The following is a 14,481-nucleotide window of genomic DNA, read 5'->3' on the forward strand; positions in this document are numbered from 1 at the left end:
TCCACTTTAATTTTTTAACAGCTAAATTTTTTATAAACATTCTTTTTTTAATTTATTTCATAGCCTTGTTTACTAACTTGGCTCTCTGAGCAATATCAGATTTATTTTTTTCTTTTCTAATTTCTTAATTCTTTTTCTCTAACGAACTGAAGTTAGAAGACCCTGAAGAAAATTATGATTAGTTCCTAGCTTTGCATGACGAACGCGTTTAGTTCTTGGAACAAAATGTATTCTTTTCACGATGAATGTAAGCAATAAAACATTTTTATTTTGTACGCAAGTTTTAGTTTTAAACGTTAAATTAAGGCCCACAAATAGTGCAAACTTTTGTTTTTGAGTTTTGAAAATTAGCATGATTTGTTCGAGCATGCGTTTTTCAGAGTTGGTTTTTGAGTTATAAGAAGTTAAGTCTGTGGTGATAATGTAGTGTGAAAAATGTATTTAAAAAAGTGTATAGTGTATTGGGAAAAGTCCAGGCAACTGATTTTTTTTTTTTTTACTTTCATATATATCTATCAATAGGGAAATTTTAAAATTACCATGGAATCTTAATAGATTCCATGGACTGTCTTATTTTTCCAATCGAACTCATGATTAAACAAACAAAAAAAATTAGTAAGAAGTACTTTTTCTAAGATCTAATGAGGGACTACTTTAAATCTATTCGCCATTAAAACTTTTTTAACTAGTCTCAAGAAAAGGTGCAAAAATCGGTGAAACCTTTCAAAAATCAAAAAGCAATTCTTGACTTCTGATGGCATTAGTGACATAACTTATTTTATTAGCCCTAGCAAGTGGTTTTTTGAGGGGAGGTGGAGGGATGGAGGGGATGGAGGAAGGAGGTGGTGTCGTTTCTTTAAATTTTGACTGTGCCAAGTAAAGAATGCATGGCGCAATGTAGACGTTTCGAGTGTCATCTCTAATCGCCTGGTTTTATTTTCATTTTTAAATAATTTTAAAACGATTGTTACAATCATTCTCTTTATTTTTCACATTCAACTTTGGATTTTACATTAAAACTATTTGCGATGCGTGAATTGAAATCCATGATTCGAAATGCAATGTATTATGACACCGATTGAAACGAAAAGAGTCGTCAAAAGTTAGTTGATAGTTATGAGTTAACTTGAAAATTACTTAATGCTATTTCTAGCGATTAATAGAGTTGCACGGAAACAATATTTTTTTGTTCTGTTCCCTCTCATTTCTAAATCAGTGTTCCCACTCTCATGCCCATGGGTTCAAGCAATAAAGGTTCCTATTCCCTTGGGAAAAATAGAATTTCAATGTTTCCTGTTCCTATGCGAAACATGATTCTCTAACAAAAATAATAAAGTTAATGATAAAATTAATAAATCTAATGATAATAATTCTGTCTTCAGTGAACTACAGATTAATTCGACCTGTAAAAAGTTGTAAAACGTCTATTTTTACAGGTTTATTTAACAGGTGTTTATAATTTTACTACTTTCCAAGCATCTTATTTGTAAACAAAATTATGTTTTAATCAAAATTCAGAATTTTTAACGCTTAGGCAACGCCAGGGACCCGACCCTGGATAGCACATAAAAAAAAACTAAATGCTATAATTAAAAATATATATATCAAATTATACGAAACGATTTACAAAGGTTCATTTAAACGTTCCCAAAACATATCGGTGAAATTTTCGCTATTTTCTTGATGTGACCAAGATAAATGAGCTGAACACAAATAAAACACATTTTACAAAAAGCAGTATTATCTCACACGGATGTAAAACTAAAAATGAAAAAAGACTGATAATAAGACGGCAAACAGTAAACAAAATAAAAAAAAGTATTACTTGGTTAAGACGAGAAAGTGATTATGGTTCCAAAAATGCCACCGAAGATCCCCATGATTATTATGACAAATCCAACAATATAATCGATCTGTAGCATGACTACTTGTTGAGTCAGCTGTGATATTGAAAGTAAAACGTCAGAAACAATCCAACAATAGAAAAATTTTCTAAAAGAGTTGCTTACTAAATTTCTCTAAAAAAATTTGCTTACTAAATTAACTTGTGTTGATTCGCTACTAAGTCGCTCCATTAAAACATTATTAATCTAAAACAAGAACTCAAAAACATAATCCTTGAAAATGAAATCATTTTCCCAAAATTTAAATATGTTTTTCAGCATTTTATATCCAGAATATAATTTATCTCGCAAAAATATAGAAAACATTTTCCATAACTGTAATAGAACTTTTGCCAGAAAGTTATGCGACTTACATGCAACTTTAAGCTCTGTCTTTGTGGACTGTGATTCCAGAGTTCAGAAATCTAAAAGTTGTTGTAGGTTAATATAATGTTGATATAATGATATGATGATGATATGATGATATAATGATGATATAATGATGATATGATGATGATATGACAATGATACGACAATGATATGATGATGATATGATGATGATATGATGATGATATGATGATGATATGATGATGATATGATGATGACATGATGATGTTTGCATGAGAACAACTTATTTCTTAATTATTGAGATACTATTTTACTATCTTATATATGTAAGGTTTACTATAAATAAGGTTTTTTTAAATCTTATATAAATTAAAAATATTTCATTAAATTTAAAAGAAATCCAAATAAAATAAAATCCAAGATCAATTTACCTGTTTCGGAAACTCAAGGATTGTTTTCATAACAAACAACTTAAAAGTAGAGCATGCTTCATCATGATCAATATCGAGTATGTCTAACAAAATACCTAAAATTTTTAAAGAAAAATTTTTAAAGAAATTTACAGAAAAATTTGAATGGAAGGATTAAAATACTTGAATAATAAATGTAGCAAATAAATTTTAAAAATTGGAAAAATTTTAAAATTTGAAAACCTTGAGGAGTGTTTACTATTGATTGAAACTTTTTACTTATCCAAATATCAAATTCATTTGATTCAAGAAAAGAAATCAATGCTTGCTAAAAATAAATGTTGATAATCACACAGAGCAGCAAAATGTAAAAAATCACTTTTCTTTTTTCATAAATTATGTGTGGTCTCTTTGTTCAAATTTTGCACAGAGAAATAATTTTAGTTTTTGATTTTGTTTAGGGTATGCATAAGTCATTTGTGTTTTATAAAACATAAATGACTAATAAAGACCCTAAATTTAACCATTGTTGTTCGCTTATTTTGGTATTTAGATGCTAACCCACAAGCTTATTTACTTATAAAAAAATTCCTACTGATGTTATCTTTGGCAATCACTTCCTGTAATTAAATAATGTATTTTTCCTTCATATTTACAGCTTTTACTTCCAATTTTTGTTACTGCACATTTCAATTCACTATATATATATATATATATATATATATATATATATATATATATATATATATATATATATATATATATATATATATATATATATATATATATTTATATATATGATTATTTATGAATTTTAGGTAAGTAGAACAAAACCAATGCATAAAATTTTTACTTCTTTTATTTGTTTTTACTACATGAACTTCTTTCCTATGTTTTAGCAAGAATAGTAAATTAGTTAGCTTGAATGTTTGTTTATGTCAAATGACTATAAGTCTGTACAGATTTGATGTAGTTAGCAGTGGCTGCAGTTCTTTACTCAAAATGTAGCCTAATTCCCAATAACATACTTATTTATTTCCTCTTATAAAGCAACTTTTTGATTACTGTTTTTGTTTACAAAGTATGGTTTCTGCAACTTCGAACTGAGATAGCATTTATCTTCTTGGTCCTGTGAAAGAAATTCTGATTGAAGCCAAATTTCTATCACCTGATGATATGATTGATGGATTTTAGTTTAATCTCAATTTATCCAGACTCATTTTACAAACTGATTCTGAAATATGGATAAATAATCTGCACTTTTTGAAGGCTGAAGAGACTGTACATGCTCTGTAGGTTAAAAACGATAATTACAAATGACAAAGGAAAGAAAGACATTAAGCTGATACAGGCAAATACTAACTAAGTATCAGTCATAGTAGCAGTTTAGTGTGAAATCATTAAATAAGACTAAATACTTGAAATGAGAGAGCAAAAACTCATAAGTTGAAAATTAAGTGTCATCTTCTCCACAGATTAATTTGAAGAAATGAGTACATTATTTAGTAACAAAAATATTTGAAAAAATTCAAGCATAATTCTAAATATGATGAAAATTTTAACTAAGTTGTTATGATTGAGCAACTGATATATGAGGCTATCAGTACAATTTTGAATAACTTACAATACTTTTCTATGTGGTTTTTATATTTTTTGTGCTACATTTAACAAATTTTTAAGAACAAAATTTCTAAGTATGAATTACAGTACATATTAAATAATTTTCAATAAAAATTTTAAATTCAGAAAAATTGTACCGAATTATCATTATCCTGAACATTCTTTGTTCTTCTGCTATACTGCCACATAAATTCTTCACTAAAAATGTCATCCAGGAAGTGCCTAACAATTTGTGTTCTTTCATTTAGAAAATTTGAAGAAAATCTAAAATATAAAAAATTAAAACAACTTTTTCAAGATAGTAGTTTTTGCTATGAGATGCTCACAAATATTAACTAATATTATTTGTATGACATGTTGGTATTACTGAAGTTTAGTTATAAATTCTTTTCTTGAATCAATCCAAAAATAAAAATTTCCAATTGAATTCATCTTCAATACTCAAAGGATATAAACTCAGATATCATTTCAGGTGCCTTGGTTAAATCCTGTGCATCAGATACAAGTAATGCTTGTACTTGTGTAGAACTGAGATATTTCACCTTTCAAGCAATTCTGGCAAAAGTTTTTGACATTAAAATGAAGATAACACTGTAATTTTTTTTCCTCAAATTAAATAATTTGACCACTGTGAAGGTATTGGAAAACTTATATCAACTTATATCAACTCAGTATTCTTGCATAAGAAGCATTAGAACTGCATGCAACATCTTGCTACTATTGTTTAATATATTGTATTTAATATATTTGTATTGTTTTAATATATTTTTTAGCATAAAACTAATGGTAATGTCAACTGCATACAGACTTGTAACACAATTAAAAAGTGCTTCCAACTTTGGACTTCTAGTTCATTACTAGAAATACTTGTTTTTTAAGTGCTTGCTCCAGTAGATTCGATAGAGGTTGCACTTCAAACTATAATATTATGCATTGATGACATATGTTTTAGGGGGATGCTAAAAAATGACTTTCTGAAATTTTTATGGGGCACTTCATAGCATTCCAATATATGAAAAGAAAATCCTGTTAAAAATTAAAAAACTTTGGAATTTTTTAGAGTTTGCTACTGCAATTGAAAGTTAGAACTGATGAGATAATTGTATTTGCTCAAAATGAGTTACATGAATTTCATGAACATGAACCTTGTGACAATTACAAAGAGCTGCTACATTTAGTGGATGGCTAAAGCTATTTATGTTCTCAAACTGTGGATGTTTTGCGGGTAGTTCATTCACCATCTGATCTAGATAAGAGTATGATTTACAGCTCTATAGGCAATATCAGGTATTCAAAATGACCTCTGGCTCATCAAGAACGTATACAGGCTAGTTAGCAAGTATTCTCCTACTACTCAGATTATCACTTGAAACTGATCAGGTATTAATGCAAAAGGTAAGTAGGAGTGACCCCTATAGGTAAATGTAACAAGCTCCAGACGAGGAAGAACAGCAACAGTATTTTATGATGGGCAGCAAAGATATTGGCAGTAAACTAGATGCATAAGAATATTCCATTCAATTCATTATTTAATAATTATTGAATAATAAACGAGAACTGTAATACATGATACCTTGATCATCTCCAATTACAAGATTTGTTGTTTTGAATTATAGTTTTTGAATTTTAATTTTTGCTTAAAGTCAATATTGTTCAGAACTTCACATGTCAGTTGCAAACTCAAAACATTTTTATTTGAACTGAAGTTTTTAGAGTAATTTTTTATCTTTTGTTAGAATACTTTAGGGGAGTATCAACTCATGAATTGGAAAAATTTTTTTCCAAAAGTCTGCTTCACCCTAAATGTTTTTATATGGAGAACTTTTCTTAAACCAACATCAGTTTTTAAAAGCTAACAAACGAGCAAAACCTTCAATAACTTTTTAATAATAAAAGTAATAAATCTTAGAATTTCTTTAAAAACTTTAAAATTTTCAATGAATTATGGAAATAATGTACATCAGTGAACCTCAGGAAAATTTTGGAAGAAAATAAGATCATTATTCACACTAACTTTGTAGTTGGTTGTCCTGAAATAAAACGTCTCTTTGTGTGGAAAGATAATTGTTCTAGGTTAAAACAAAATTTTTAAAATATTTATTCATAAGATGTCATTCAGAAATTTCATTAGGTGCAAAAAGCTTGAACATATGTTAGCTGAAGTCCCCTATCTTCTTTTAAAACTACATGAAGTCATGCTTCAAGTAGTTTTAAAAGATGACTTTTATTCAATCTGAAACACATTATTTGTAATTTTATAAAAGTCAATTAGATTTTTAAATGCAAATGAAAGTTAAACAAATTTTCAAATGCTGAAAATTTGAAATGACCAGGAGAAAACGCTCAGAACCAGAAAGTTTTTATATAAAAAAACTTTCTGGTTATATATATAAACTTTTTTATATATATCATAATTATTTCTGATGACAAACTTGTTTCTGATGATAAGCATAACTTTGATCCCATAGTCAAAGATGAAGTTCTGGCAGTGATAGCAACTGCAGGAATATTGATTCACACTAAAGATTAGTCATTATTTATAACAAAAAACTGAATGAATGTTTTTCTCTTTTCCTTTTTTTTTGCTAAACATTTACAAACAAAATATAACTCTCAAAGATAACTGATTACCTAGAGCAAGAGCAAACATGTTATAACTTTAAAGGCTTTTAAAATGAATGTGAAATAATATCAAAAAAAAAAAAAAACTTAATAATACTGTGGAATAATACTTAAGATTTTTAGTTTACATTATATATTTACTTGTAATTCATGATTATAAAAAACCTCATTTATTCACACAATAACTTAACTAAAGTAGCTACTTGTATTAGTATTGTTTAAAAACGTTAAAAAATTATTTAAAAGTCTTTTTCTTATCTATTAATACTGAGAAATTTATATCACAGAACAAGCTTGTAATGTCTTGCAATTTCTTGCTAGTTTTGACTTGTCTTGAAACAATTTTTAGACCAAAATTAAATAGGTTTGTTTTATTTTTAAGCATTCATGAGAAAGCTGAAAAAAGACTTAAAATAGTTTTTTTAGTAAAGAACCCTAGAAGATTATAATGTTATTTGAATTTTTTTATAAAACACTTTGTAATTTGTGTATTCTATCTGTTAATGTTTTTGTGATAAACAAAATTTACTTTGCACATGCAGGAGCTTTTGCAGACAGAGAAAGAAGAAGTGAAATAAGTGTTGCAACACCACCTTAAAAGTAAATGATAAAAACTAAAATAAGTAATTTTTTACTTAGATTTTCTTGATATAATAATTTAAAATATAACTTTAACCTAAGCTTTGCTTAAAAATATAAATACAAAGCATACTTAAAATAAAACTTGTTTTAAAAAAATTTACCACTAAAACTAAACAAACCAATGTAACACAATAGTCGAAGAGAATTGCGAACTACAAATTGAATAAGAAAAAATTATTGAAAATCAAAAGAAAAAAAAACAAACTAAAATATCTTTTTATTTTGATAAACTATTATAGTAGGCAATATATTAGGAGGAAATAAATTTTTTGCTACAATAAAAAAATGGGATGTTTTTCATTTAATGACTAAAACACATTGCTATGTTAAAATACTAATAAGCAACAATTACTAATACATACCTTATCTAGTAGTTGCAACATTAGTTAAAATATAGTGTCAAATATACTTAATGTAAATTTTCTGTTATATATCATAAAAAAACAGTTCATTCATTAAGTTGCAAAGCAATATAAAACACTTTTTAATAAAAACATTAATTTTGTTGCTCTACTGAAATAAACTTTATGAAAATAGTGCAATTTTTTGTGAATATTTACAGAAATCCCTTGTACTGGAATCAAATAGTCAACTCTCTATATGTTACCTTGTCAGGTTTTTGATTTGTCCTTTTAAATATATTGATTTTGAAGGCAGTTGCTGAATACCTTTCACAGCCACTATTAGAACTGCCAAAATTTATTTCATAAAAAACCTACATGAACTTTACCTTCTTCTTACTAATATGATTGGCATAAACTGCTGAGGCCTTGGGTCACATAGTAGAAGAGCTAAGTGTAACAAGCAGCACAAACAGATACAGCAGAATAAAAACCAGTAAGGTATAACCAATTACAAACACAGATTTTTTCTTTAGGAATGTAATTAAATGGATGGACACAGATATGAGCAGTTTTGTTTTATAAATTGCTGAAATTGGAAGAATCCTTGGGAAGATACCACATCTGAGATCATACTTTATAATATCGTTTTAAATGATTTACTTTTAATAAGGTTTGCTATATCAAACTTTTCAGAAATTTCAAACATTGGTCAAAAGTTACAAAAAAACTTTAAAAAAGGCAGCGACAGCGACAGACATTTTAAAGTGACCATATAAACTATTGTTACAGAGAAATGTGCTCTATTAAACAGATGCCATGAAGAAGATCAGCAAAAGATGGTTACCTGTGTAACAATTGTGCCTGATCTTTCTTGGAGAATAGGGAATGCAAAAGTCCTATTTCAAGAAAGTATACATACATGCATACATACGTGCATACATACATACACACATATATTTATACATACATAGACACATACATACATACATACATACATACATACATACATACATACATACATACATACATACATACATACATACATACATACATACATACATACATACATACATACATACATACATACATACATACATACATACATACATACATACATACATACATACATACATACATACAATTTGAGCTCCTGAAACACTATAGTATTTATACATTTTTCAGTCTGTAATTTTGGTTTATAAATCAAAATTGTTATCCTCCAACTGGCTCACTAACCTTTGACATCTTAAATTTTTTTACTTCATTTTCATTTCAAATTTAACTTAGTAAACTACTTAACACTTAATTACTTGCATGGGGTCTAATGGACTCCATGCAAGTAATTAATTGTTAAATAGTTTACTATTTGAAAACACTTTAAAATCATTTTAAAAAACTCTCTTAATCAATATTTATTTTAAAGTGCTTGGGTTCAAATTGGAATTTTTAATGACTTTAAAATGGTTGGGGTCCATTATAACCCACATAAGTAGTTAAAGGTTAACTAAATTAAACTAATACATTTTTCTTTGAAATGGTTAGTTATTAATTTGTGAATAACAGTATCATATTACTATACATAAAAAAGCACCTTTGTATAATATTTCCATGTAACAAGTATTTTATTCATAATGGGTATAGGAAAACAAAAAATAGTAGACTTTCAAACCTTTAAGATCCAGCTCTGATTTTTCATAAACATTTAGTATGATAAGAGGAAAAATTACAGCTAACCCAGATATGGTCATAAGGAAAAGAAGACACATGTGTTTGTAGCATATTGCAAGATATGTTTTCTTTTTTACCTTAAAAAATAACTTTAACAGTTATTTAACTCTATCACTGATAGATAAGAAAAACTGCACTGTTTTAAGACTAAACAAATACCTGAACACTAATAGCATCATCACCTAAGGAGAGCTGATATCTATCAGCTAATGAAACATTAAGCCCAGAGTTTTCTCTCCAGCATCCAGGAAACTGCATAACACAGCTACTATTATCTTGCAGTGTACTCATAAAAAATTACTGAAATCATGGATTTTAAATATCAAATTAGATTTTGTGGAACTATATAAGAAAGTAAAATTCATGACGTAAAGGAAAAAAGTAAAATAAAGTAAAATTCATGAGATATAAAAAAGTAAAAGAAAGTAAAATTCATGAGATGAAGAAAAAATCCTTTAATTCAATTTGTTTATCATAAAAAAAAGAAATTTTGTAATAAATAAAGGGCGTTGTTAAGGGTGCAGTAAATTAATGTTTTGGCCAACATCAGATTTATCATTTTAACTGTGAAAAATATTTCCGATTGTTTACTTTTCAGTCTGAGTCATTTTCGCACGTGCAAGTTTAAAAAGGCAGAGGAGTATACTGGGAGCAAATTATCTCAGGAAACAAATTTGTTTAAAATAGATTTGATTTTACTTGGTCAAATTTTGAATCTTCTTCTGAAGAACACTTCAAAATTTTTGTTTAACTATAGAGGTTTTGGAGAAAGCGCAGTTTTTTCCACCTAAACCCGCCAGTTAAAAGCAAAATATATATTACATAGAAATACTATAATAAACATCTTCATTGAATTTTGATTTGAATTTGAAAAAACATGTCCCTCATATTTTAGGTTGTTTTGAAAGCATCTTTTAAAAACAATAACAATTTAATGATAACGATGGTTAATAATCACAACACGTAATTATTAACCATCGTTATCTTTATTCGTAAAATTTCGTCGAAAAGTAATAAATCCCTTTTGTTGGTGCATGTGGAACAAAATGAACGTTTGTTTAAAGTTTTTAAACACTTGTAGAATAATGCGAATATTTTATAGTACTTCTATAGTATTTAAAGTGACTCTACAAATGGTAACACCAAGAGAAAATATTTACGATGATCTATTTGCTGATACTCTTTCGGAATATTAGTCGAATAACGATACGAATATCTCAGGTAATAACTGTTCATGTGATAGTGATATTTTTTCACCAAGGCAACGTAGTACATAACATCTAAAAAATATCTAAAATAGAATATTTTATTATTAAAAAATTTTTCTTGCAGTAACAGACAATAGATGCTGATGAACAACCAACTTCTACTTTAATTCAAAAGCGTCATATTTTAGTGCAGATCCGCCAGGGCGTTTATCAATTAATTTAAAAAACCATAAAATTATCAAAATAGAAAGAGTAGGAAAGAAACTACGTACACAAAGACAATGTAGGGTATTAGTGCTCGCAACAAGAGGAAAAGTATAACAACTTACGAATGTGTTTTTTGTAAAATACCGAATGTGTTTTTTGTAAATATCTAAGCGGGGAGTGTTTTCAAAAATATCGCACTTTAAAAAAGACTTTTAATGCGGAAAAATTTCATTTATTTCTTTCAGTGTAATACACTACCAATAAAATGCTATATAAAATGCCTTTTCGCATTTTATATAGCGTTTTATTTACATTTTACAATTATTTTACAATTTATTGATTGCAAAAATTTGTAGAGTTTTCTTCCGAGGATGATGTATGCAGGTTTCGTGCACTTATGACCTGTGCACTTATGACCTGTGCACTTATGACCTGTGCACTTATGGCTATCAATCTCATCAAAAAAAATTTTAGTTTACAGCATTTACAGGGTGATCTTAAGATCGAATTTCATTCAATCGTGATTAGTTTTGTAAGAAAGGGTAAAAGAAAAAAAAAAAAACATTCATGCTAGGCAACAACTTTCATAGAACTTCGATTCAAATATGAGTAATTCTGATTCATACACGAGTGAAACAGTAGATATATGGTTTTTAAAATATAACCTTGATATGTTTCTTAACTTACTACATATAAAAAAATATAAATAAGCAAAATTACTTTAAAATCGTATGTTCATTTTAATAAAAGGTTAATACATCACAAAACCCCTTCCGTCTAAGGATTTAGATTTTTGGTTATCATTAAGTTCAGATTCAACTTCAACCATCGTATTTTTACTTTGTTTACTTTCCTTTGTTTCTTTATCGATTATGCATTTGGTGTCACTAAGAAACAAGTTACTGTTCCTTATTATTACTTTACCGTCAACTTGATTGGCAGGCGGAAAATAGAGTAGTAAATAACTTAACGAAGCTGCCAGTATATGACAACCTGTACTTATCCAAGATAGTGTAAACGTCCAGCCTGGTTTAAATTCAGATAATTTGTTTGTCGATATATGAGCGTACGCCATTCCGCTTACGTTGCATTGACCTGTAAAAAAGAAATTCTTTGAGCGTGATAAAAAATATTTTCCCCAAAAACTTTAGTTTTAAAAATGAAATTCATTATTGAAAAGTGTTTTCATTTTTGAAAAGCTTGCCTTTGATTGAAATTAGGCTTGATTATTCTAAGCATTCGTTATAAGCATTCGTCATAAGCATTTCATATATTTTTATTCATGGGCGCCTTACAGAATGGAAATTTTCCATTATCAATTTAGTTTAGCCCTGCGCAGAAAAATTTGATAAAATTAAATTTACTCATTTGTAAATACATGCCTCCAATTAAACCCAAGATTGACGTTGTCACACAATTTGTTCGCCAAGCTTTTTTCTTTCTCCATAGAAACCATAGTGACACGCTACACGACAGTGTCACACAACTGCACGCGGTTGCGACAAAAAATAATAATAAAATAATATCGGGAATCAAATCTAAAAGGAAAAAAGATTTTTCCACGTTAAGATTTTTTTAAAGCTCCAATGAACTTCAATTATGTTTAACTTAAGTTTCGATAAAGAATACCTTCGTTTTCTAACAAAAAGTTGAAGGTGAAGACAGTTTTTCGAAACGAGCAGTTTTTTGTAGTTGAAATTGTCAAACATTCTCTAAGTATTCCGAATTCATAAGTAGATGAAGAATCAATAAACTTCCACCATGAACAACCAAAAATTGATCCGAAGTTACCAGCACACGCGGCAGCGAAACTAATCACAATAATTACATGTAGTGCTGATGATATTACATCGAAGGCCATTTTTTCTATAAAGATTCTCTCTGATATAGAAAATTTACAAAAAAGAAAAAATCTATTCTTTGTTAAGCCACCTCATAAATTTCTTGGTATTTTTTCAAATTGATACCTTCTGTTGTTAACAGCAATATTTATACGATTTTAAATATACTGATAACTAGTTAATTGCAGCCATTAAGCAACGCGTTTTAGGATGCAAAACTTTAATTAAAATGTTACTACCGTTACATTTTTATTTCAGAAACATTATTTGTCTTCATCATTAGGAATATTTCGTCTTTAATATTTAAAAACAAAACAATTTTTAAGAAAAAAACTTAAAAGCTTTTATTGTTTGTTTTATGGTTTCAAAGTTTATTAAACAAAATGTAACCTTAACTAAAATCTTTTAAAATTAAAAAAAAGTAAATAAATAAAGATCAAATTTTTATATCCTGCTTTTAATGACAGTTACGTCTACTTTTTATTACTATTTGCGTTACTTTAATCAAAGGTTATCATGAAACTTTTTTGATGACTTTTTGTAACATCAGCCGTTAGTTTAAGCTCCTAGCAACAACCAATCATGGAGGTTCACAAAAACTTTTCTTTATTTTGTAATCTCATAAATATAAAACATTTCCTTGTGCTTGGAAAGAGCTTTTTAATTTAATTTTCCTGGAACAAATTTTATTAAAAATATTGTAGATTTCTATTTGGTGTTAACTGGTTTTCAATATCATTTTTATTTTAAACACAGACAATTCAAAAACTAATTCAATATGTAAACGCTGGGGAAGAAGCTAGTCCCCCCCCCCCCCCCCGCGCTTAAAGCTGAATTCCTGTGCTCCATTAGGTTTGACCTAAATTAATTTGAAATAAAAGCGATATGAAAATGTTGTATACATTATTATTATTATATAATATCGTGCAATAGTTTCTATTGCCGCATATATTCCAGTGAATAAGTCAAGCCTAATCACCGGTGTCACGTTAAATAAGTAGCCCGTTAAAAAAATAGACAGATGGCTCTGCGCATGCGATAAGCATGCGCAGATATGAGGGTAAGTTTCCGTTAGGTAGGTGAAATCTATCGTTAAATAAGTAGCCTTGTTCCGTTAGGTAAATATTCAAAGTTACTTAAATTTCTAATTTAGGGTAAACTGACCTAATTCTGGCCAATTTTCAGAAGCTCAAAATGCTTCTGAAAATTGACCAGAATTAGGTCAGTTTACCCTTCTGGCCGCGTCCTAATTCTGGCCAATTTTCAGAAGCTCAAAATGCTTTAATGTAATAGTTTATTGGTCTGTTATGAAATAAAACATGATATTTTAAGTTTTTAATTTTTAAATGTGCAGTTAAGAAAATATATAGATATGCTGATGCTTTGAAAACATGCTGGAAATATTTGATAAATTTCTTGCGTCCGTAAACTCGATTTTTGATATTTTCAAAGTTTTGATAATGACATTCAAACATCATTGCGTTTGTAAATCGCTTGAATTGAAAGTAATATTAGAATGTAATGTTATTAAAACTGTATATGTAATTTTGCTAGTTTTGAATAATGTGCATAAATTCTATTTGTATGTGAATTTCTATATATAAAATTGTAATATATTTTCTACCGAA

The 14,481-nt window shown here is 28.0% G+C and overlaps 2 protein-coding genes across 3 annotated transcripts; both read right to left on the minus strand.

Moving 5' to 3' along the window:
* Positions 1-1,581: 1,581 nt before the first annotated feature.
* LOC145194023 (uncharacterized) lies at positions 1,582-9,987 on the minus strand. 2 transcript variants are annotated; one of them, XM_090069533.1, is made up of 12 exons: positions 9,757-9,902; positions 9,539-9,674; positions 8,714-8,765; positions 7,627-7,677; positions 7,413-7,476; positions 4,399-4,525; positions 2,885-2,969; positions 2,663-2,757; positions 2,258-2,308; positions 2,037-2,090; positions 1,826-1,940; positions 1,582-1,703 (listed from the first exon to the last, which is right to left on the minus strand). In XM_090069533.1, exons 2-11 carry the CDS (start codon positions 9,569-9,571, stop codon positions 1,830-1,832), a joined length of 723 nt encoding a protein of 240 aa, XP_089925659.1. In that variant the 5' UTR covers positions 9,572-9,674; positions 9,757-9,902; the 3' UTR covers positions 1,582-1,703; positions 1,826-1,829. The 2 variants fall into 2 exon arrangements, with proteins under 2 accessions (XP_089925659.1, XP_089925658.1); XM_090069532.1 differs by lacking the exon at positions 8,714-8,765 and having other exon boundaries at positions 9,757-9,987.
* Positions 9,988-11,633: 1,646 nt separating this feature from the next.
* Positions 11,634-13,056, minus strand: LOC145194483 (uncharacterized). The gene is made up of 3 exons (XM_090067928.1): positions 12,642-13,056; positions 12,377-12,550; positions 11,634-12,107 (listed from the first exon to the last, which is right to left on the minus strand). The coding sequence occupies exons 1-3, from the start codon at positions 12,871-12,873 to the stop codon at positions 11,764-11,766; spliced, it is 750 nt and encodes a 249-aa protein (XP_089924054.1). The 5' UTR covers positions 12,874-13,056; the 3' UTR covers positions 11,634-11,763.
* Between the last annotated feature and the right edge of the window lie 1,425 nt (positions 13,057-14,481).

The sequence above is a fragment of the Hydra viridissima genome, unplaced genomic scaffold (assembly GCF_058129835.1).
Source record: "Hydra viridissima isolate aposymbiotic clone 2 unplaced genomic scaffold, HvirCarnegie_v1 scaffold_12, whole genome shotgun sequence".
NCBI classification, from domain to species: domain Eukaryota; kingdom Metazoa; phylum Cnidaria; class Hydrozoa; order Anthoathecata; family Hydridae; genus Hydra; species Hydra viridissima.

Excerpts from the sequence above, each read along its gene's own strand:
- LOC145194023 (XM_090069532.1), bottom strand. The coding sequence starts at position 9,888 with ATGAGTACACTGCAAGATAATAGTAGCTGTGTTATGCAGTTTCCTGGA. Across the intron at positions 9,675-9,756 it reads ATGATGCTATTAGTGTTCAG|GTAAAAAAGAAAACATATCT; the intron begins GTATTTGTTTAG and ends TTATTTTTTAAG. Across the intron at positions 1,941-2,036 it reads AATCAACACAAGTTAATTTA|CTGACTCAACAAGTAGTCAT; the intron begins GTAAGCAAATTT and ends TCAATATCACAG.
- LOC145194483 (XM_090067928.1), bottom strand. The coding sequence starts at position 12,873 with ATGGCCTTCGATGTAATATCATCAGCACTACATGTAATTATTGTGATT. Across the intron at positions 12,551-12,641 it reads CTTTTTGTTAGAAAACGAAG|ATTTGATTCCCGATATTATT; the intron begins GTATTCTTTATC and ends TTTTCCTTTTAG. Across the intron at positions 12,108-12,376 it reads AGGCATGTATTTACAAATGA|GTCAATGCAACGTAAGCGGA; the intron begins GTAAATTTAATT and ends TCTTTTTTACAG.